This window comes from Aquarana catesbeiana, linkage group LG02, assembly GCF_042186555.1.
Source record: "Aquarana catesbeiana isolate 2022-GZ linkage group LG02, ASM4218655v1, whole genome shotgun sequence".
NCBI lineage: Eukaryota > Metazoa > Chordata > Amphibia > Anura > Ranidae > Aquarana > Aquarana catesbeiana.
In genome coordinates, this window is record NC_133325.1 from 335827484 (window position 1) to 335852319 (window position 24836).

General features: G+C 42.2%; 1 protein-coding gene across 2 annotated transcripts in view; it reads right to left on the bottom strand.

Annotated features, from left to right (window-relative positions):
* The window catches only part of CFAP47 (cilia and flagella associated protein 47), a 769322-nt gene that overhangs the window by 583135 nt on the left and 161351 nt on the right, over window positions 1-24836 (bottom strand). For both annotated transcript variants that reach the window (XM_073614843.1, XM_073614844.1), the window contains exons 25-27: window positions 23568-23727; window positions 23215-23413; window positions 22085-22291 (exon numbers count right to left, since the gene is read on the bottom strand). In XM_073614843.1, the coding sequence (XP_073470944.1) occupies window positions 22085-22291; window positions 23215-23413; window positions 23568-23727 (566 nt within the window). The remainder of the gene's footprint in view (window positions 1-22084; window positions 22292-23214; window positions 23414-23567; window positions 23728-24836) is intronic.

Below are 24836 nucleotides of genomic sequence, written 5' to 3' on the forward strand. Positions count from 1 at the left end.
TGTGCTCTTCCTCCACTGCGCCGAACGAAAAGGGGCGGGGAATAGAATAGAAAGAACGTCAGGGGTGGGCGGAGTTATACGCATGCGCAGTGTGTATAAATCGTAACGCGCGCGTCTTACGTACGATCTGTGAGCGGAGGAAGGAGCATCGGAGATGCCGATCGTGCTAACGAAGGTAGGATCTAAACTTGGGCCTATACTGCTTCGAAATTGAAGCCTATATTGTAACAAGATTAGGGGAGTTTGGCCTGACATTAGGGTTTGTCTTGTGTTGTGTCTTGCAGAGAAAATGGATGGGTTCAACGACCACAATTTCCTGCCCCTGTTCATAGACAAGTACAGGGAGCTGCCCTGTCTGTGGCAAGTGAGACATCCCCACTATAATCACAAACAGAAGAGGCAGACAGCGCTGGAGAAACTGCTGGAGTTGGGGAAGCCGGTGGTCCCCACAACAACCATCCCCTATTTGAAAGCTAAAATTGGTGGCCTGAGGAGCACTTATCTAAGGGAGCGCAAGAAGGTCACAGATTCCCAGAGATCCGGAGCTGCAGCAGATGACGTTTCTGTCCCCAGGCTGTGGTACTACGAGAGACTGCGATTTCTGTCAGACCACACTGAAGTCAGGGAATCCCTCTCTACTCTTCCTTCCACTCTTCCTTCCATACCAGCTGAGGCTTCTGATGTCCAACCTGGGCCTTCCAGCCAGGAAGAAGTGGAGGAGCCCAGCTTGAATCAGGTATAGCATTCTTCTACAGATTTCTGGTCAATAAATAAATGATGTTTACTAGATGTTATTATTGATCACTAATTGCTGATTGAAAAAAGTGTTTTACATATCAATAGACAGTAGTGGGCACCCAAAATTGGGACAAGAATGCAAAATGCTGGGCTCAGAAGGATAGTCTGTTATATTTGTTAACATTGAATTTGCAGCAGTCAGGAGGTGAAAATTGTGTGTGATTGATGAAAACAATACTAAAACTATGTCCCTTTTTCATACACAGGAAGACCTCAGCCAGGAGGAGGCTGTGGAATGTGGCAGTCAGGAGGAGGCGTGGATTATTAGTGTCAGCCAGGAGGAGGCGGGGATTAGTGGCAGCCAGGAGGAGGCGGGGCTAAGTGTCAGCCAAGAGAAGCCAGGGACCAGTCGCAGCCTGACTAAGTCTCAGGTCCCTCCCCTCCGCCTGCCATATAAAAGGGCCAGGAAGGCCACTCCCAGTCCTGTGCAGGATTCAGCGTACAGGCTGATCCAGGAGGCTTCGGCGTCCCTCAGAGCCTTCCCCAGTCCTGAAGAGGCCTTTGCCTGCATGGCTGCCACCAAATTGCAGGGCATGCAGGAGGGCCAACGCAAGATTTCTGAGGACCTGATTTATAAAGTCCTACGTAAGGGGGAGAGTGGGGAACTGACACACAAGACGGATGTCATGGACAGGGACGATCCTCCTCCTCCTCCTCCTCCTGCTGCCACAACTCCACCACCACAGCCAAAGCCTGTAAGGGAGCGTGGAAGGAAGACCAAAGAGTGATGACCCTGGGTTCAGTCTGGTCTGACAGAAGATGCAGTCTCTTGTATGACCACAGCCTGGGGACACAGATGTCATCTGCTGCTTTCCGGATCTCTGGGACTTCTGGACCAGACTGCCCTCCCTTAGATAAGGACTCCTCAGGCCACCAATTTTGCTTTTAAATAACTGATGTCTGCCCTTGGAGTCCAAGGCTTCGCCCACTTCTGCAGTTTCTCCAGCGTTGCCTCCCTCTTTGTTTATAGTTGTGACCCCTTAATAAAATATTTTTCGGTAAATTCTACTCTCCTGTGTGTGTTTTCATCCAAAAAGGACAGTTTGTTGGTGACGATTCAGGTACATTTCTAAAGTACAATGTGAAATTAACAAGGGACAACAACACCAAACAATCTCCTACAGATTAAATAGAACAACATATCAATGGTGTTGTGGGAACTTGTCACAAAAAACACACAAACATTTTCGGGAGTACAAATCAAAATCACCAAAAAATAAAAAATAAAAAGAGAAACACAAAAAAAGATTCTACATTAAAGTAAAAAAACAAAAAAAAAAAAAATATGTTGTCAGATGTGAGAAATCAAAATATATTGAGGGAATCCCGATAAATAGTAACGAAAAAACTTTGTGAGAAGTGTGTGTGAATATGAGCATCAAAACGACTTAATTCTTGTCACATTATAAAGAAGAAGAGAGTGCGCTGTATTAAACCATTTTGAACATTGCAGCGTGACGAAAGTGCTTTATCCATTACGAACGCTAAGTTTACCAGAACGAGCTGTCCCGTGTCGGAATTTCTTCTGAGCATGCGTGGCACTTTGTGCGTCGGAACAGGCCACACACGGTCGGAATTGACGCGATCGGATTTTGTTGTCGGAAAATTTTATCTCCTGCTGTCCAACTTTGTGTGTCGGAAAATCCGATGGAAAATGTCCGATGGCGCCCACACACAGTCGGAATTTCCGACAACACGCTCCGATCGGACATTGTCCATCGGAAAATCCGACCGTGTGTACGGGGCATGAGACTGGTGTGCCGGTAATCAGGAACACTGATGCTGGCTTACACTGGTCTCGCTCTTGACACTGCAACTTTTGTGGTGGCAGTCAGGAACATTTTTGCTGGCTTCAATGGTTTGGTAATACTAGGACTGGTGTGGAGGAGATCAGGAACACTAGCTCTGTCTTACACTGATCTGGTGACACTGGGACTGGTGTGGCAGTGATCAGTAACACTGTTGGTGACTTACACTGGGCTGGTGACACTTGGACTGGTGTGGTGGTGATCAGGAACACTTATGTTAGCTTACACTGGTCTCACTCGTTACACTGCCATTTTTGTGGCGGTGGTCAGGAACATTCTTGCTGGCTTCACTGGTCTGGTAACACTAGGACTGGGGTGACAGTGATCAGGAACACTATTTCTGTCTGGTGACACAGGCCCTGATGTAGAGGCGATCAGCAACACTGTTGATGGCTTAACTGGTCTGGTGATCAAGAACACTGTTGTTGGCTGCACTGGTCTCGGGACACTGTTATTGGTGTAGTAGTAATGAGGGACACTGTGGCTGGGCACACTGGTATGATGACACTGTGCCAGTGTGACAGCAACCAGGGACACTGTGGCTGACTGAACTGGTATGATGGCAGTGAGCAGGGGCACTGGCTGTCTGCACTGCCATATAATGTCACCAGAGCAGTCAGTCAAGTGTCCTGATCACAAGCTAGTGATCGGGGGCACTGGCTGGCAGCTCTAGTGGCAACGCGTGGATAATTAAAACATCACAGAGTGTTTCTTACAGTGCCAATCACTGTAGGAAATGCCCTATTTCCTCCCACGTCTGATTGCAGAAACAGAGTGCTGGCTGCAACATGCAGCCTTTATTTTCATATGTGTCCACTATGATTGGTCAGAGGGATCACATGGTACAGGGACAATTTCATGTGTTGAAATGCTATTGATTCTGAATGGCACCCCAATGCACCTCCCCAATGGTTGTGTATTGCAGCAATACACTAATGTGCGTTGTACTGCCAAAACTTCTACATGCACATTATTTGGCACGTTTCTTGTATTAGGCAGTCCATTCAAATGAACCAACTACCTTAACCACTTCCCATCTTGCCTATAGTCAAATGACAACCAGGTGGGACTTTCATCATTCCGGGTGGACGTCATATGAAGTCCTCCTGGAACAAGCCTCTCACGTGACCGTGGGGCCACGCTGCAGCATGATCTGTCATCACCTGTGTCTGCTGGACACAGCCAATAACTGATGATTAGAGATGGGCCGAACAAACCTCTGTTTGGTTCGTCGCAGGACTTTCAAACATCGCAAAAAGTTCAGAACCTAACAACAAACCCCACTGAAGTCTATGGGACCTGAACCGGAAGAATTAAAAGTGACTATTTTGAAGGCTTATATGCAAGTAATTGGGCATACAATGGTTATGGTGGTCCCGGTAGTACCCTGAGGGACATGAAAAAAAGTTTGTAAAAAAAATATTTTTATATGAGCAGTGATTTACTGATGCCTAAAGTGAAACCATCTGTCATGGAACGTCCCTCACTTCGCTTGAGTGCTTCCGTCAGTATACCGCTTCCTAAGTTCTGGAACACGAGTCCAATGGATCCGGCTATAGGAACCCCCAAGAACTAGACAACACCAGTCTTGGAGTACATCAGGACTAACTCTTTATTTGAGATCTCACACAAATTTATACAGCAGGCTGACTCAAAGCTAACCTAATTAACATGAGCTAATTTACTAAAAAATGTACCCAGACCAGATGACTCAGAGACATGACCTGTAGGACACAGACTTGTGGGAACTGAGCTTCACACAGTAGTATAAACACAATAGCAGGAGCTAATTACAATTAACAATACAAACAACAATCTCCCCCCCTCCTCAGCCTAGTCATCAACAGTTCGTCTCCTAGCCAGTCCTGGAGGCTAATGTGATCAGCTCACTCAATTAACAGGTTGAGTTCAGAATCAAACAAACCAATAATAGTCTCTACATACATCCTGGGAGATATTGTGGACAAATATTACTGTCCCATTTTAAGTAGTCCAAGATATATTTTCTCACTCACCCTGTGCCAGGATAGCACAGGGTGACTTAGACATAAGAGTTATATGGGGAGCTGAAACAAGAACATCCCCTACTTTCCAAGGGATTCTGCGTTCCACAGGCCCTCCCGTCACATCTCTCCCCTTTCGGCAGAAGACTAACACAGGAGGAGACCCCAGACGGGTTGACTCCGAAGTTAGTAAGTAGTTCCAGTCCTCTAATGCCTGTACCCACACAGTACCCCAAATAAATTGTTCCAAACAAAGCATTATTCAACCAGCCAACCTCTGCCTCTCTCAGAGAACATATCTGCTGCTGGGGAGAGGCCTGGACTGGCCCTTCTCCCTGGAGTCCTTTCTGCCACTGGAGAGAAGACAGGGTGACTGGGCTCACTCTGTCATGCTGTTGGGGATCTGGGCCAACTGCCCAGCATCCGTGGGGTATACAGGTGGAGACTGAAGTCCCATCCACCTTCACAGGAAATCCATCCTCTGTTAGTTGAGGGCAGAGTCTAGCAGTCCTCGGCCCTGTTGCCAGCCCTTCTGCTGGAAACCCCACACCATCTGCTCTGGCTAACTGTTGGGGAGGGAGGCCGACTGCCCCGCCTCCATGGAACTCTGTAGTTGTTGCCGGTGCTGGGCAGAGGTTGGTAACACTCTGCCCTGTTGCCAGCACTTCTGCTGGGGACTCCGCATCCTCTGCTCCGGCTAACCGTTGGGGCAGGAGGCTGGCTTCCTCCACTCCCAAACTGTGTAGCTGCCATTGGGGAGGTGAGCCGGCTGCTTCCTTTTTCATTCCCTCATCTGGTTGCTTGGACGACATGTCTATGGTACTGTCTCCCAGGTGCACTGATCTTTGCTGGGGAGGGAAGGCCGCTTCCTCCACCCTGGCCAACTGTTGGGGAGGGACAACATATACCTCCTCTCCCTTCTCCCCCTGTATCTGCTGCTGGGAAGTGATTGCCACTTTCTCACCCTGAGCTTCCGAAACTGCCACAGGTGTGGGGCAGAGGTCTTGGACCCTCTGTCCGGTTGCCAGCACTTCTGCTGGGGGTTTGCTAGGTGGTTCCTCCTCTGCAGAAATGTCTATTAAATCCCCAGTCTCTGGAATTGATGTCTGGGGATATAGGTTCACCATCTCCTGTCCATGGAACCCAGAAGATGTTATCAGTGCTGGGCAGAGGTTAGCAGAGCTCTGCCCTGTGGTCAGCACTTCAGGTTTGGGAACGGCAATCTTCAAATTTTCCACTGCAGATTCTCTGGCATGTTGCTGAATGTGTTCTAGCAGTTTCCTGTATGCCCTTTCCAGATGCTGTTCCTTCCTTAGCAAATGGTCCAGATCAGGTTTGAGCTCTGAGACCCCTGCAAGACCGAGCATAGCCTCTCTATATTCTCGCAGGTCCTCAAGGTCAAGTTCCCCTTCATCGCCAAACACAAAATGACTCGTCAGGCTCTCCCACAGCAATCCAGGGCCTCCAAAGTCATATCCCTCCGGAGAGCATTCTGTTGTCTCCCCTAAATATCCCTCCTCTGCGTGCCATTGCAGAGCCCGATAACGATTGTCCAGCTCTATCTCCTGCTGGACCAGCCTGTCCAACTCAGCCACCCATTGCTCCTGGGGCCGCTCTCCCAGGAATGCCATCTGCAATGCCAGTTGGTCACTGGCCCATTGCTCTTGACCAGTGACCAACTCGTTTTGGGGCTTTTCGTTTTAGTTTTTCAATCACCTTTTTCTGTCACTTTTTAAACCGCTTTTTTTTTTTTTTTTTTGGTTCCTTCAGGCTATCAATTAAGGGGGGTGGTTAATTGCTCAAAGGTGCCTATATAACTGTGTGTAGGACTCATTCTGAGCCTGCTCAGTGTGAGGCTGTGGAACTTAGTCCAAGTGGAACTGGTCTAAGTGGTGAGTTAAAAACCAGAGTTTAAAACAGGAGGTTATAACAGGGGTCATAGTACCTGTGTAGTGTGAGTACCTCGGTGTTTTCTGAGTAGTGTGTGTGGTACTTGTGTATTGTGTATTGTATACTTGAGTATTGCGAGTGCACGTAGGTCTGCGACTGTTCTGCGATGGCATGTAGGTCTGTGAGTACCTGTGTATTGTCTTGTTGTGTACCTGTGTATTGTCTTGAGTATTAGTGCCAGGAAGCTAGCTGTTAGGTAATTTGGACAGGGTAAAATCCCCAAATCCTCACTAAATTTAATAGGTACGGTGCCCGGCGGGTGTGGAGAGGCGACTCTTTGTACATCTTGCTGCATGTATGCGTTCCTTGATCATCCGATCGAGGGCGAATACTGCTGTGCAAAATGTAAGCACATTGTTTCCCTGGAAGCCCAGGTTCTGAATCTGGGGAAGCAACTGTCAGCACTGAGAAGTCCCTCCATACTAAAGGAGAGCCAGGAACGTACACGGCAGGTGTCGGCAGAGGCCAGCACAGAGGCGGGTGGAGACAAAGAGGTGCAGGCACTAGCAAAGAGTAGATGGGTGACAGTCAGGAGGGGTAGAGGGGGAAGTGCCAGGGAGGCTGATCCAGGACTGGAGAATCCCAATAAGTACGCTCCATTGAGTGACTCTCCTAGCTGCCGGGGGAAGAACTCCTCCAGTGAGAGTGGGTGGGGCAGCAAAGGGAAAGGAAAGACAGATTCTGGTGGTAGGGGACTCAATTCTTAGAAGGACAGAGAGGGCAATCTGTAACCAAGACCTGAAGCGCCGAACAGTATGTTGTCTACCGGGCGCTCGGGTTCGGCACATCACGGATCTTGTGGACAGATTACTGGGGAGGGGCTGAGGAAGACCCGGCTGTCATGGTGCACGTTGGCACCAATGACAAAGTCAGAGGCAGATGGAGTGTCCTAAAGAATGATTTTAGGGACTTAGGAGCTAAATTGAGGAAAAGGACCTCCAAGGTAGTATTCTCAGGAATACTACCGGTACATCGAGCCACACCAGAAAGGCAGAGGGAGATTAGGGAAGTAAACAAGTGGCTGAAGAGCTGGTGTAGTAAGGAGGGGTTTGGGTTCCTGAAGGACTGGGCTGACTTCTCAGTCGGTAACCGGTACTGTGGAAGGGACGGACTGCACCTAAATAAGGAGGGTGCAGATCTGCTGGGAATGAAGATGGCCAAAAAGTTAGAGGGGTTTTTAAACTAGGCGATGGGGGGGAGGGTCCAGAGACAGAGATAGCCAGCGCGGAAGATATTCCAGAGGGTAGTATTGGGGGCATTAGTGGTAGGTTAACCAAAGCACAAAAACACAAGGTGAGTATAGTAGCAAGTCCTAGTTGCAATTTTTAAAATACCCAATACGAGGACGTAATGCGACCGGTCTAAACTATGTGGCATGTTCACCAATGCTAGGAGCATGGCGGACAAGATGGGTGAACTAGAGATACTGTTGTACAAGGAGGATTTAGATTTTGTGGGAATTTCAGAGACCTGGTTCAACAGCTCTCATGATTGGCTGGCAAACATTCAAGGGTATACCCTATACCGCAAGGATAGAGAGGGTAAAAAAGGGGGAGGGGTATGCCTATATATCAAGAATAATGTACAAGTGAATGTGAGAGATAACATCACTGAGGGAGCTAGAGAGGAGGTGGAATCCTTATGGGTAGCGCTCCAAAGGGATGAAGCTAAGGGGAAAATAATACTGGGAGTATGCTATAGGCCCCCTAACCTGAGGGAGGAAGTGGAGACGGATCTCCTATCACAAATTGGATTAGCAGCAAGGATGGGAAGTGTTATCATAATGGGGGATTTTAATTATCCAGACATAGACTGGGCGGAGGGAACCGCGCATTCATTTAAGGCTCGCCAGTTCCTTAATGTCTTGCAGGACAATTTTATGGGTCAGATGGTAGACGCACCAACTAGAAATAAAACATTACTGGATCTACTGATTACCAACAATACAGACCTGATCACGGATGTGGAAATACGGGGCAATTTAGGTAACAGCGATCACAGGTTTCAGTATAAATCACACAAATAGGAAACATAAAGGGAATAGAAAGACACTGAATTTCAAAAGAGCCAACTTCCCTAAACTACAAACCTTGCTAAAAGGCATAAATTGGGATAAAATATTAGGAACAAAGAATACGGAGGAGAGATGGGTTAGCTTTAAGAGCATATTAAATAAGGGCATTAGCCAATGTATCCCATTGGGTAATAAATTTAAAAGAGCGAACAAAAATCCTGGATGGCTTAACTCCAATGTAAAAATGCATATAAAAGCAAAGGAGAAGGCCTTCAAAAAATACAAGGTTGAGGGATCATCCTCAGCATTCAGACTATAAAGAATGCAACAAGAAATGTAAGGGTGCAATTAGGACGGCTAAGATAGAACATGAAAGACACATAGCGGAGGAGAGCAAAAAAAAATCCCAAGAAATTCTTTAAGTATGTAAACAGTAAAAAAGGGAGGACAGACCATATTGGCCCCATAAAGAATGAGGAAGGACATCTGGTTACAAAGGATGGGGAGATGGCGAAGGTATTGAATTTATTCTTCTCCTCAGTCTTCACAAGTGAATCGGGGGGCTTCAGTAACCAAAACTGCAGTGTTTATCCTCATGACACAACACAGGAAGCACCTCCATGGTTAACAGAGGAGAGAATTAAAATTAGACTTGAGAAACTTAACATTAATAAATCACCGGGACCAGATGGCTTGCATCCGAGGGTACTTAGGGAACTCAGTCAAGTGATTGCCAGACCGTTGTTCCTAATTTTTACAGATAGTCTACTGACTGGAATGGTACCAGCTGATTGGAGAAAAGCCAATGTAGCACCAATATTTAAAAAGGGCCCAAAATACATCCCTGGGAATTACAGACCAGTTAGCCTAACATCAATAGTATGTAAACTCTTGGAGGGGATGATAAGGGACTATATACAAGATTTTAGTAATAAGAACGGTATCATTAGCAGTAATCAGCATGGATTCATGAAGAATCGTTCTTGCCAAACCAATCTATTAACCTTCTACGAGGAGGTGAGTTGCCATCTAGATAAAGGAAGGCCCGTAGATGTGGTGTATCTGGATTTTGCAAAAGCATTTGACACAGTTCCCCATAAACATTTACTGTACAAAATAAGGTCCGTTGGCATGGACCATAGGGTGAGTACATGGATTGAAAACTGGCTACAAGGGCGAGTTCAGAGGGTGGTGATAAATGGGGAGTACTCAGAATGGTCAGGGGTGGGTAGTGGGGTTCCCCAGGGTTCTGTGCTGGGACCAATCCTATGTAATTTGTTCATAAACGACCTGGAGGATGGGATAAACAGTTCAATCTCTGTATTTGCAGACGATACTAAGCTAAGCAGGGCAATAACTTATCTGCAGGATGTGGAAACCTTGCAAAAAGACCTGAACAAATTAATGGGGTGGGCAACTACATGGCAAATGAGGTTCAATGTAGAAAAATTTAAAATAATGCATTTGGGTGGCAAAAATATGAATGCAATCTATACACTGGGGGGAGAATCTCTGGGGGAATCTAGGATGGAAAAGGACCTGGGGGTCCTAGTAGATAAGAGGCTCAGCAATGAAATGCAATGCCAAGCTGCTGCTAACAAAGCAAACAGAATATTGGCATGCATTAAAAGGGGGATCAACGGCAGAGATAAAACGACAATTCTCCCACACTACAAGGCTCTGGTCCGGCCGCAGCTGGAGTATGCTGTCCAGTTCTGGGCACCAGTCCTCAGGAAGGATGTACTGGAAATGGAGCGAGTACAAAGAAGGGCAACAAAGCTAATAAAGGGTCTGGAGGATCTTAGTTATGAGTAAAGGTTGCGAGCACTGAACTTATTCTCTCTGGAGAAGAGAAGCTTGAGAGGGGATATGATTTCAATTTACAAATACTGTACTGGTGACCCCACAATAGGGATAAAACTTTTTTGCAGAAGAGAGTTTAATAAGACTCGTGGCCACTCATTACAATTAGAAGAAAAGAGGTTTAACCTTAAACTACGTAGAGGGTTCTTTACTGTAAGAGCGGCAAGGATGTGGAATTCCCTTCCACAGGCGGTGGTCTCAGCGGGGAGCATTGATAGCTTCAAGAAACTATTAGATAATCACCTGAATGACCGCAACATACAGGGATATACAATGTAATACTGACACATAATCACACACATAGGTTGGACTTGATGGACTTGTGTCTTTTTTCAACCTCACCCAGTGGCGTAGCGTGGGTTGCCAGCGCCTGGGGCAAGGCAAGTAATTTGCGCCCCCTAACCTGCGGACAATTCGCACTCCCTGAGTCCCTTCCCTTCCTACAATAATACTGACCTACCTGACCACTAATCTGATTCCTATACTGACCACTACACTATACTACTACACTATACAATACACTGACCTATCTCATTCCTATACTGACCCTTACACTTACCTACCCGATTCCTACAAGGACCACTACACTACACACTGACCTACCTGATTCCTATACTGACCACTACACACCCCACCAACCTACACGATTCCTACATCGATCACTACACTACACACTGACCACTACACTATACAATCCAGTACACAATCTACTATACACTGACCACTACACTACACACCACACCAACCTACCTGATTCCTATACTGACCACTAGACAATACACTATCCACTGACCACTACACACCACACTGATCACTAAATAAAAACACCACACACTGACCTACCTGATTCCTATACTGACCACTACACAATACACTACACTATCCACTGACCACTACACTACACACCACTACACACTGACCACTACACACTGACCACCACTAACCACTACACATTGACCACACTACACACTGACCACACTACACTACACACCACACTGACTACTACACTACACACTGACCACTACACACTGACCACTACACTACACACTGACCACTACACTACACACTGACCACACTAAACACAACTAACCACTACACACTGACCACTACCCACTACACACTGACCACTACACTACACCACACACTGACCACCACTGACCACTACACACCACACTGACCACTACACACCACTACACACCACTACACACTGACCACTACACTACACACCACTACACACTGACCACTACACTACATACCGACCACACACCACACTGACCACTACACAACACTACACACTGACCACTACACACCGACCACACACCAAACTGACCACTACACTACACACCAACCACACACCACACTGACCGCTACACTACACACTGACCACTACACACCACTACACTACACACTGACCACTACACTACACACCACACTGACCACTACACACCACTACACTATACACTGACCACTACACTACACACCGACCACACACCACACTGACCACTACACTACACGCTGACCACTACACTACACACCGACCAAACACCACACTGACCACTACACACCACTACACTACACACTGACCACTACACACCACACTGACCACTACACAATACACTACCCACAGACCACTACTACTCAATACACTACATACTGACTGCTACACAACACTACTCACAGACCAATACACTACACACAATACATTATACACTACCTACAACACTAAACATTACACTATACACTAACTTTCTGGCTGCTCCCTCTCCCCAGACCATATCTACTCCCCCCGGGCCGAGTGAGTCTCTTACCTTTCTTTCTTCCATCTGCTCTGCCTCTGCACCGCCGACTGTCACACTGCTTGCCCCGGCGGGGACATGATGATCAGTGACCCGGGCCGGAGAGGAGGAGAGGAGGAGAAGACAGCGGCCACAGACTGCCTTCCGCGACGGCCGACATATTTGGTGACCCGGGCCGGAGAGGAGGAGCAGGAGAAGACGGCGGCCACAACGAAGGACAGCCCCGCTCACCCTTGCGATTGAGGACAGGCCAGCCCCACCTGCCGCACATGACCCCTTTCGCCCAATCACAGGGCGCCAGGGGCCGGCCTGAGAATTATCATGGCGGCCGGAGCGCGGGGTCACAGAACAGAATTTAGCTATATGGAGAGAGGGTGACACATACTGGAGCAGGATGTCGCCCCCCCCAAATGTTGCGCCCGGGGCCTACGCCCCCCTCGCACCCCCCACACTACGCCACTGACCTCACCTACTATGTAACTATGTAACAACAAAACACACTACATTAATCAGTTTTGTTCAGTAAAAATTGTTGCGTATACCAATAAAATTAATTGGTATAAGCAATCATAATGTGCAAGAAAAAAAGAAAACAATAATCTTGATCACGTCTTCAGAGTAGCACAGTGTTACTGGTCACAGTGTGTTAAAAAATAAATTAAAAAAAATAATAAAGTCCAAAATTAAATTTTTTCTTTTTTTTTTTTCTTTTACATATTGTCCACAGTTAATGTTCTTGATCACCGCCACACCCATTATATGAGAACGCTGTACTGAACTGTAAGAAAAAAAAAAAAGTTGTAAAATTATGATTTTTTTTACATTTCTTCGTTTTCCAAAAAAAGTGACAAAAAATTACAACTTCAAAAAACTCACCATGCCTCTTACTAAATACCTTTGACTGTCTACATTTCAAAAATGGTTAATTTGGGGGGTATTTGTACTGTTCTGGCATTTTCAGGCCTCAAGAAATGAGATAGAGTGTCAATACATCAGGATTGATTAATTTCCAGATATACAGTATATACCATAGTTTGTGGACTCTATAACTTTCCTACAGATTAAATAATAAACACTGATTTGGGATTATTTTCACCAAAGAAATGTAGCAGAATGCATTTTGGCCTAATATTATGAAGAAAGATTATTTATTTGCAAAATTTTATAACAAACAAAAAACACGTTTTGTATTTTTTTGTTTATTTAGCAAATGAAAACCCTAGTGGTAATTAAATACCACCAAAAGAAGGCTCTATTTGTGTGAAAAAAATGAATTTTTTTATATAGATATAGTGTTTCTTGACCGTGCAATTGTCATTCACAGTGCACAAGCGCTGAAAGCTAGCAAAACTTGGCCTGGGCAGGAAGGGGGTGAAAGTGCCCTGTATTAAAATGGTTAGAGTAACACATGATAAAATGTGGCATAGGGCACATTAACACAATGGAGCTATTGAAGGGTTAAAACACATGAACAGGCCCTTAATGATGTATTATTTAACACAGTTGTTTTAACTTGTTTCTTTTATAGTTCCACTTAGAGACTAGTATTTAACACATTTGCAGAACCTACCAATCTAGTCTAATAATCACCCATGCTTCAATGAATTCAAATGTTTCTGGGCCATAAACCTTGCATCCCTAAATGGATTTCACACAGCTTTACCCCGAATAGGATCATAAGGGCGGCACAGTGGTGTAGTGGATAGCACTTTTGCCTAGCAGTAAGAAGGGTTGCTGGTTCGAATCCAAACCACGACACTACCTGCCTGGAGTTTGCATGTTCTCCCTGTGCCTGCGTGGGTTTCCTCCGGGTACTCCGGTTTCCTCCCACACTCTAAAGACATGCTGGTAGGTTAATTGGATCCTGTCTAAATTGTCCCTAGTATGTATGAATGTGAGTTAGGGACCATAGATTGTAAGCTCCTTGAGTGTAGAGACTGATGTGAATGTACAATGTATATGTAAAGCGCTGCGTAAATTGACGGCGCTATATAAGTACCGGAAATAAATAAATAAATAAAATATTACAACAATATTTGCTTATGGTTGGCAGAATTGCCAAATTTGACAAAAGTTTAATGACTCTTTAAAAGTCAGAGTTGTATCATAAAGCAAGAGCGTTATACTATCCTAGAAAAAAAAAATGTAAATGTTTGCTAGATGGACATGTATAGTTTATTTAAATACAAAAAAAAAAAAAAAACGGGATTTAATACTACTTTAGCCATTCTAATAAAGCTTGGCATGAGGAGCATGAGTCTGGAAAAATAAAAATAAAATTTAATGATTACTCATTTTAAGTGCACATGGGAGAACTAAATAAAAAAGCAGAGCTACAGTATGTCTTGCCCAGCTTTCAAATGATATCATAAAACCATTGAGTGACTTTTAGAAACAGTGACATGTAGAAGGTCAAACTGTTTTCTTGAATTCAGTACCTTTGTATTGATGCATATGACTGTTCATTTTTTCTGACCTCCATTTACCAGCTTACATTACAAGGTTATTTATCTAAGCTATGTGTATATTTTAGTTTGCAAACCTGCCATTTTTTTTCACCCTGGAACTATTCATATTTAAAATGCTATTAAAGTAAGTGAAAAATATTTCTACCATTGCATAAGAAATTTCCTGTCTTTCATCTCAAGGTTTGTCCACAAGATGCCCTAGCCTTTAGTCAGTTTTGCTGAAGTGCAGGTCGATTAATCATGAACAGTTGATCTCTGCCTTTAGATAAAATATACTTTCAGCTGCTTCCGCTTGATGGGAAATTAAAATCTAATCCCTCTGTTGCCACCTTTTTGAGCTTGTCGTGTTTCATTTCTTGTTCAGCTTTGGCCATATCTACCTTTGTAGCACTCTTTTTTCAGATATAGCACATACTTGACAGCTGTGTAATGAACTGACTTGTATATTATTTGTTACTTATGTTACAACTGCACATTAAATTACACCAGTCTTCAAGCTATAGATATTATGCTGTAAGGCCCCTTTCACACGATCGGACCGTTGAGGTCTGCCTGTCAGTTTTGACGGCGGACCTGAACGGGCGCTCCATGTTAACCTATGGAGCGACGGATGTCAGCGGAGACATGTCCGCTGACATCCGACCCCGTCTGATCCGCTAAAAGCAGACGGATGGCCCTACGTCCAGATCCATCGCTGGCGGATCAGATCGGGTGAGATCTGACGAAAACGGACATGCCGTCCGTTTTCATCTGATCCCTCCATAGGCAGCAGCGGCGCCTGACAAGCCCCTCCCCGCTCAGTGAGTAGAGAGGGACCTGTCATCCGCCGGCTCAGCGGAGATCAACGGACTGATCTCCCGCTGAGCCGGCGGACCGAGGCAGGCTCTGTGGAAACAGAGTCCGCCTCGTGTGAATGAGGCCTAATAGAGGAGGGTACAGAAGGTACACAATGTCTTGTTTCCTTTGAAAGCCTCTACTGAAAGAAATACATCAGCTGACAGTAAAAATGTTTGCTTTTATAGCTATTAGGATGATCCAGTGGATTCAATGGTCTAGAGCCAGTGTGCAGATCAGAAGTTCTGACTTACCTCTGACTTAAGGTGTTTGTAAACCCTCTCCTATAAACCAGTGAAGTGAACAGCCTCAGATGATACACAGAGATGAAACAAATCTCCCTACATAAGTTTTACATGTATATCTGCTGTCTTTCCCTTTCTACACTCTTTAGAAATCATAGATCAAGTTAGAAATCTTTCCTACTCTTCTAGCAGTGGGTGTGGCAACATGATCCTGGGAAACTTTGGAGACCAATTTCCTACTAGTGAGTGATTAGAGTGGACTTGAACTCAAAAAGTGAAGATTTGCTATATTATTCGAGACATTAGGAAATGTTAAGTGGTACTGTCCTTGCTGGCAGCTCTTATATAAGAAGGCATAATTCTGCCTCTATCAAGATGGCTGCCTTCACACAGAGACACAGTGCAGAACATGGCATGGTAAGTCAGTAATAGGAAAAAGATTAGCTGCGAGAAGACCACAAGTAATACTGGTGACTAGTCCTTTGCCCTATGCCTTTCTGTCTTCTTTTTCTGGGCACAGCTTCCAGAGTTCAATTCTTCTAATTCTTCTATTCTTCTAGAATCCCTGGAAGCTTGCACAAAGCTTCAAGTGAAATTGCAGGCGTCAAAAGTACAGTTTACAGATTAACTACAGTGAGACATTTACATTTGCAGGGGTGCATGGGATCCAATGTTTCTTTTTTTTTTTCTTTTTTCTTTTTTTACAATATTGGGCTATTCATGTGAATATGCTATAAATACACTGCCATCATTTTAAAACGGCAAGGTCTCTCTGGGGGGTATATGTGTCAAGGTGGAGTTTTTTTGAGCATTCCCTTTGGTTCAATTCCAGGCCCTGACAGTTGAAGCTACACTCCACGTATTAACATTTTTCAACATAATTTATAATAGTCCTATTACAGGAAAAGAGTTCAGTGTAAAAGAAAAATGAAAGCGGCAGTAAAAGTAAAAAGTCATAAGACCGACAGTGAAATTGAACAATATATGTTCTATATCTTGAAAGAGCAAAAGGCATTTGTTACCCATCATTCGGCTGTTTGCATACTTATTTCCCTAATGTGTACTTGCAAAGAAGTTACAGAAAATAGGCAATAGTCGTTAAATATATTATGTGAATCAACATTTGCAACCTGCTGGTAGCCAAAAAAAGCTCAAACTCCGACTGTGAAGACTAAAAACTCATAAGCGCAGGAAGCTCATTTTCATTAAATATACTCTGTGATTTTGTCATCTATTTTCCACTAGGCGACAGCTACAGAGTAGAGTTTTTTTTTCTTATTTTTAATCTCTACTAATCCTGTAAAGCATAATGACATTTTCTTCAATGGGAACAAAGTAGTGTGGCATATATTTATGGAATTAGATGGAAACTAATTGATGAGTACTGAACAAAATTCTTTTCAACTAAAATGATAAAACTATAGATCACTTTTTGTAACATAAACTGGATTTTTGCCAACTGAATCCATCCAAGATTTTATCTTGAACAGAAAACAATTAAAGAGTATATTTACAATAACTTTATAGGAAGTGCAAGTGCCTTTGTTACATTATTCTGTGATTCTAGCCATCTGAAACAACAGTGGCATTAAAACTAAAAAATGTAAATCTATAAAACAATAGGATGAGATATTCTTTTGAGTATTCTTATGGGAGCTCTGGGGGAAGGCAACAAAAGAATGTCGGTTATAGAATTTATGCTTACTGAAAGGAACTTCACTGCTGAATTATTAATCGACATGTAGAGTTTTAAGAATAATAAATGTATGAATCATCACTAGTCCTAATCTATATTTGGCTCAGGAATGCGGAGGTCTCAAATATAAAATAACACTTGTCTGCTCCCCATAAAAATAAATCAAAGGTTAAAAGTGAGGCCAAGAAGCTTTGATGTTGAAGCTTTGCACTAAAATGTTTGAGGGAAGGATGCCAAAATGGTAAAATATTCTCCATACTGTATTATCCCGTATATTTAAAGCATTAAACAACAACAGAAGTGCGGGTATATACACCTGTATCTTTTATCCGTTTTTATTGCCTAAATGACAGACAGTGAAGATATAGTATTTTTCTCAAAGCATGAAATGATAACATTTTATATTGCTTTATGTTTCACATCTGTGAGTGACAATGTTGCAGAGTTTGACATCCACCCACCAGATCTGTCTTGCTTTGGCAGCCTTCACTGTTCACAGCAGCATCTTTGCCCACCAATGTGTATCTAGCACTGATTCCTGCTGCGTGAAAAAAAAAACAGCTTTCAGTTGCCATAGAGGCGAACAGAGGTTCTCTATCCAGGGACAGCTGTTGATGGCAGTCAAAACAGGACTAATCTAGAGGGCGTCAAAATCTGTGGGCTTGTCACTCATTGAAATTAAGACATACTGATCATTATAGTATTGTTTCTATAAAGTAAAATCCTTTTTTACATGATGCATACAACAAAAGTCTATACTCTGAGACTCAGGTCTGCTTTACTCTAAGCTACAAAATTGGGTAAGAATGAGACTTTCTGTTGAATCACATTCTGAACTCAGGAAGGATGTACTGGAAATGGAGCGAGTACAAAGAAGGGCAACAAAGCTAATAAAGGGTCTGGAGGATATTAGTTATGAGGAAAGGTTGTGAGCACTGAACTTATTCTCTCTGGAGAAGAGACGCTTGAGAGGGGATATGATTTAAAATATACAAATATCGTACTGGTGACCCCACAATAGGGATAAAACTTTTTCGCAGAAGGGAGTTTAACAAGACATGTGGCCACTCATTAAAATTAGAAGAAAAGAGGTTTAACCTTAAACTACGTAGAGGGTTCTTTACTGTAAGTGCGGCAAGGATGTGGAATTCCCTTCCACAGGAGCTGGTCTCAGTGGGGGCATCGATAGTTTCAAGAAACTATTAGATAATCACCTGAACGACTGCAACATACAGGGATATACAATGTAATACGGACATATAATCACACACATAGGTTCAACTTGATGGACTTGTGTCTTTTTTCAACCTCACCTACTATGTAACTATATTTAACTCTCCATATGCAGAGCATGTACATAATATAAAAGGGGGGGGGGGACTTTAAATGAGGTGGGTGTTAGTGGCTAAAGGATAAGTCAATGTTTGAAAATATACTTTTATTGTTGGGCCAACTGGATGCACCCGATTCTTAGATGTTTCATTGACTTCTATATCTTGAACTATTACTATGATCTCAAAGAGTTTTTAGAGTCTAGAGTATAGAGTGCAGTCAGATCATGGAACAGTGATATATTATTTAGCATATATTACCACGCATCACTGTTGGCATACTTGGAACTACATGAACTGTCCACGACTTTATGGTTTCTTTATAGTTACTGTGTTAGTGGTGTAATCTTCCTCAGGCAATATATATTCAGTCAAGTAAAAAAAAGGCAGTAATATTTTATGTTATCCACAGTATAAAGAAGCTCACGAGGAAGCCAAAAAGTAACAACCACCTTGGGTGTGCACAGCATTTATCCTGTCTTGAATTAAGAGTAGAACTTACTAAAAATAATTGTAAACATTAAACCTTTTATAGTGACACGATAACATAGTGCAAGCTGGCATATTAATATTTCAAACACACATATTTTGTGGGCAGTTGTCAAGGCTGAACTCCATGTGGACAGCTAAAAAACACAGATGGGATACATAAAAGGAGACTGTTTTACCTGCCAAAGGATTTGTATTTCTGTCCAGTTAGTTCTAAGATTTACACAACCCCTAACGAAGCATTGCCGGGTGGATGATAAGTAACACCTACAGTTAAAGTGTTACTAAATCCACAACAAAAAACAAAAAAAAATCAGTCTGTATATGCAGTAAAGCATGTTCGTTTTACTCACTGTGAAACCTAAGGGGTTAATCATCTGCATTGTGTAAAAAGGCTGTTTGATCCTGTGTTCTCTGACCATCCCCTTCTTTTACTGTCCCCAATCCATTTCCTGATAAAACAGAGCCTTGGGGGCACTATGCACATGCTCACTTTGGTGTACACTGCTAGAGAGTTTTTTTTTTTTCTTAGAAGGGTGCATGTGATCAGCACAGGGCCAATCAGCACTGTCCAGACAGAGGGTCAGGGGTCCTGCAGCAGAATGAAAACTCATCCGATAAACTTTAACCCTTTCACGCCTAAGCCTATTTCTGACATGACAAGTTAAAATCAGTATTTTTTGCTAGAAAATTACCTAGAACCCCCAAACATTAGATATACTTTTTTAACAGAGACCCTAGAGAATAAAATGGTGATCATTGCAATATTTTATGTCACACGGTATTTGCACAGCGATCTTTCAAACGCATTTTTTGGTGAAAAAAAAAAACACTTTCATGAATTGAAAGAAAAACTAAACAGTAAAGCTAGCCCAATTTTTTTGTATAATGTGAAAGATGATGTTATGCCGAGTAAATAGATACCTAACATGTCATGCTTTGAAATTGCGCGCACTCCTGGAATGGCGACAAACTATGGTACCTAAAAATCTCCATAGCGGACACTTTAAAGAAAATGAACGGTTACCAGGTTAGAGTTACAGAGGAGGTCTTTTGCTAGAATCATCTGTCACTCTGACGATCACAGCGATACCTCACATGTGTGATTTGTACACTGTTTACATTTGCGGGCGCGACTTACGTATGTGTTTTTTTTTTTTTACATTGTAAAATAAAATCTGATCACTTTTATTGCTGTCACAAGGAATGTAAACATCCCTTCTGACAGTAATAGGTGGTGACAGGTACTCTTTATGGAGGGATCGGGAGTCTAAAAGACCCCAAAACCCTCCTTTGCACTTAAAAGTATTCAGATTGCCAAAATTGGCGATTCTGAATACTGTCATTTTTTTTTTAAATCAACGCCATTGTTCGGGTCTCAGCCTAGCCAGCGGACACGCAAATACGGTCGGCATGAAGGGGGTAACCAGTGCTCGGCTGGACACTGATAGGAGTCATAAGACCGCTAATAATGTAAAAGGTATTTAGCAGTTTATAAAATAATTGCATTTCCATATTCTGTGTACTGTGGGAGACCAGATATAGTGAATGCAGGATCCTGGGTTTATTAACACTTAAATAAATAGAGTTTTGTTTTCTTTTCGCCTCCAGTCTGCTACTGGACAGTGATATAGTAGCAGCAGACTTATGGGGTAACCCCCTCTGTTCATTCTACTTTCTCCTCCTATCAGCATGTCCCTTCTCAATACATGTATATGCAGTAAAACAAATTGGCTCCCAGTACTACCCCTTCCTCTCCCAGTCTGAATTTGTCTATATAGATGATTCCTTTTAAAGTGGCTATTAATTGCTATTAAAACTGATATTAAAGTGGTTGTAAGGCAGAAGGATTTTTTTCTATCTTAGTGCATTAAGATAAAAAGCCTTCTGTATGCAGCAGCCCCCCTCGGCCCCCTAATACTTACCTACACATCTGTATCTTGCATTCAATACAACATATTGTGCTTAATGGAGGAACACAGTTTGTAAGAGACTGAATAACAATAATCAGAAATAGAAATAAATGAAATAGAAATAAATGCTAGGAAGGCCAAAGTCCAAAAAATTCTAATTATGCAAGCTGCACATTGACTGCCCAAATGGTCAGCTATTGCTATCCAACAAAATCCAGACGTGACAGATTTTCATTTAGAAGCTGATACCAGCTATATGTCCCACATTGCCATGACTTTTATGTTAACATACCAATCTCTATATTCAAATTCATTCTAATCATTGAAAAATGTGCATTTGTATGGAACAATACAATACAATACAGAAATGAATTCAATACCAAGAAAAATAAAACAATCCTTGTTACAAAACAGGCATTTTAAATAACAGAGTTATTTTACTATTATGAAATCATGACAAAGAAAATTACTTCCTTGAATTGCACTGTACAAACACTGAACAATATAATCTGTGTTTTCTTTTAACACTTTGACAATAATGGTCTGCTATTCTGCTCCTGTTTCACTGAGTGTGTTTTCTAAAAGTATAATGAAGCTGATTTATGTATGGAGTCAGATTGAACCCAGACCCAGACAGTTTTAAATGAAAGGGGAATTCTGGGTTCTACATACAACTGAGATTTTATTGAGATGCACAGTAAACTGAATGAAGCTGAAATGGATTTATTTACCCATGAAGTCCACTTGGCAGGAAGGAGGAAACCCAAACACGCTGAGATGTTAACAATTGCAATTTATATCATTTCAATTGTGTGCTTTCAATAAATACAATAACTTTTGCACATTTTTCTAAAAAGATAGATAGAAATAACTTACTTGTTGTTTTCTTCATCAGTGAATACTAGATCAACCAAGCAACACAGTGGGCTAGAAGATTTGAAGGAGATCCAACAGATAAGCTTTTCACTCGGTTGGCTGGGATCTTTAATAATTTGTCCATTGGGAAAGTAGACTGAAAACACTTCTACCCTTTCTCCATTATCAAGTTCTACCTCTGGAATTTCCACATTTATTGAAGATTTCCTAAACAAAAAGATTTTGAAGAAAACGACAGTAGAAATAATTTTATAGGTGTCACAAATAAATATTTATACCTTGTTTATATAAGCAGACAACACAATGGCTGCTCTTGTCACAAGAGAACATGAAGCTACTAGACGAAAAAAATGTCACCCCAGGTGATAGCCTTCTCTTAAAAAAGCATTCATATGCAAGCGAACATATATCTCAGCTGTCTTCCAGCCCTACTAAAATCACAGGTAACAAGCATCACCATCTAATTTCCATGGGTGATTTCATTTTATATTTGAACATTTACATTTCTTACAGTCTCTTTCTAGCTAAATTGTATTAAATGTGTTGCCCCCCCCCCCCCCCCTTTTAGATGCATTCCATGTGTGTTTTTACTAACTTTACTCTAGAGGTAGAGAACTCATCTCCTTTACCTCCACCAAGGACTTCAGTTACGGAGCCAAGAGGCACAATTCAAGGGGGTGCCCTATGTCCTTTTAGAAGCAGGCAACCCTCTTGGATCATTAATCCTGCATTGATTGGCAGGGAGGGGGGGACATCAGCAGTGACACTCCTGATATTCCTCAAATTGTGAAAGGATGCAGCTGTGCAGGGTGACAAAGCTACAATGTATGCACTGCAGAGAGTTTAGCATTGTTATCCTACAAAAGGAAGACTCTAGATATTTATTAGAGAAAATATGATACTGGTGGTATGTTAGAGATGGACTTCTATATACTTTAACTTACATTACTGGGATCTTTGGACAAATACATTTTTATTTTTGTGTATGGTTGTATTTTAATAGACATCAGTCTGTAAAACATATTTCTGTATTTAGTGGCCTGCAATTTTAAAACAATGTGTGTTATGTTAGCATACAGTATAAACAAGCTTAGTAGTATAATAGCTTAATATACCATATAAAAATATACCTGTAATAATCCGTTGGTGCTATTTCAACGATTGCTTGAACTTCTGTGTCCAAGGGCACTGGAGTAAGTATGACAAATGGTGGGTCAAAAGTTAACTTTGGTTTTCTTGAGGTTCCAAACAACCAGAGAGGAGTGTAAATACTGTCTGGATTGTCATTCAGAATCACAGGTATTTCAGCAGTGTAATTCCCTGGTCCAGCTGTTAACAAATTAAAATATAAAAATGAGAGATAATAATACATTTGAACTATTATACATTGAAACATATTTCTCCATTTATGGCAGTAGAAATAATTGTACCATGATTGTGTCTATACTGTACATAGAATGCAGATGTTTTCCAACATACTTACCTGGACAAAAGTTAACATTGATACTTGTACATTGTCCTGATTCCAGTACACCAAATCGTTTGCTGAACCTAAAAATTCCATTCTTAATCGGTTCCACATTCTGATCAAGGTTCAATCTCCATGTCAGCTTTTGCTTTGAAATGTTGTTTAGCTGAAGTGCCTAGAGGAGTTATTTGAGCACAGATTGATATATTAGCAAAAAGTATATTAGTTCAGGTGCTGTGAATTATATACTGCCAATATATCATACACCATTGTAAAACAAAACAATTGAAAGAAATACAAAGGCTGACATAGCTGAGCTCTACTTTTGAAGTTGCCAGTTAGTTGACTGTCATGTCAGTCGGATGGAAAATGTATGTATATCAGAAGTTCTGTTATATATGCTGCACACTTCTTCTGGGTCAGAACTCAAACTGCTGAAGCCGGAGACAGCTAGACAAAGTTTTAGGAAGAAATAAGCAATAACAGCCTTCTGTTATAACATATTTCTCTTGCAGGTTTTTCTTAAAAATGAACACTGCAAGGACCATAGAAATGTCCTAAAATAGAAATGACTCAACATAACAAGAAACAGAAAGAGAAAAATCCCAGCTCAGAAAAAGTTTTAGTCTAAATAACTCTGGAAATTTGTATATTGCTGATTCCTCTCTGTGCCACTCCAATATGATTATCCAGTGGTTGTCTGCTCTAATCCTCTTATGGCTATCATATGATAAAAGGTTGATTATGTGGGCACCTTTATTCTATGGGCTGATATTTCTCACTGAAATAAAAATTGACTAGGTTGGGTTTTCCCAACCAATCACTAATTGCCTGTTTTGCAGCTAGAGATGTCTATTTATTGCATGGGCATACATGACACATGCTCATCTGACTATTCTCCTAAATAAAGTTGCTTTAGGAGCTAGGTTGTGCAACTAAGTCAAGGTTTACAGGACTTCTTTTATATACGTTTTATATCATTTGGGTTTGTGTCACAACAAATTGTCTTATTTCCACTTTAGAGTGGTAGTTTGGTTTCCCTGGCATAGTCATATACAGCAGGTAAAATAAGTATTGAACATGTCACTTTTCTTGTTAAAAAAAGTATTGTGTCACCATTTTTCTAGGCAAATATATTTCTAAAGGTGCTATTTATTGACATAAATGACATACATAGTGTAATAAAATGGAATGGCACAAGGAAAAAGTATTGAACACATGAAAAAAGGGAGGTGCAAAAAGGCATGGAAAGCCAAGACACCAGCTGAAATCTATCAGTAATTA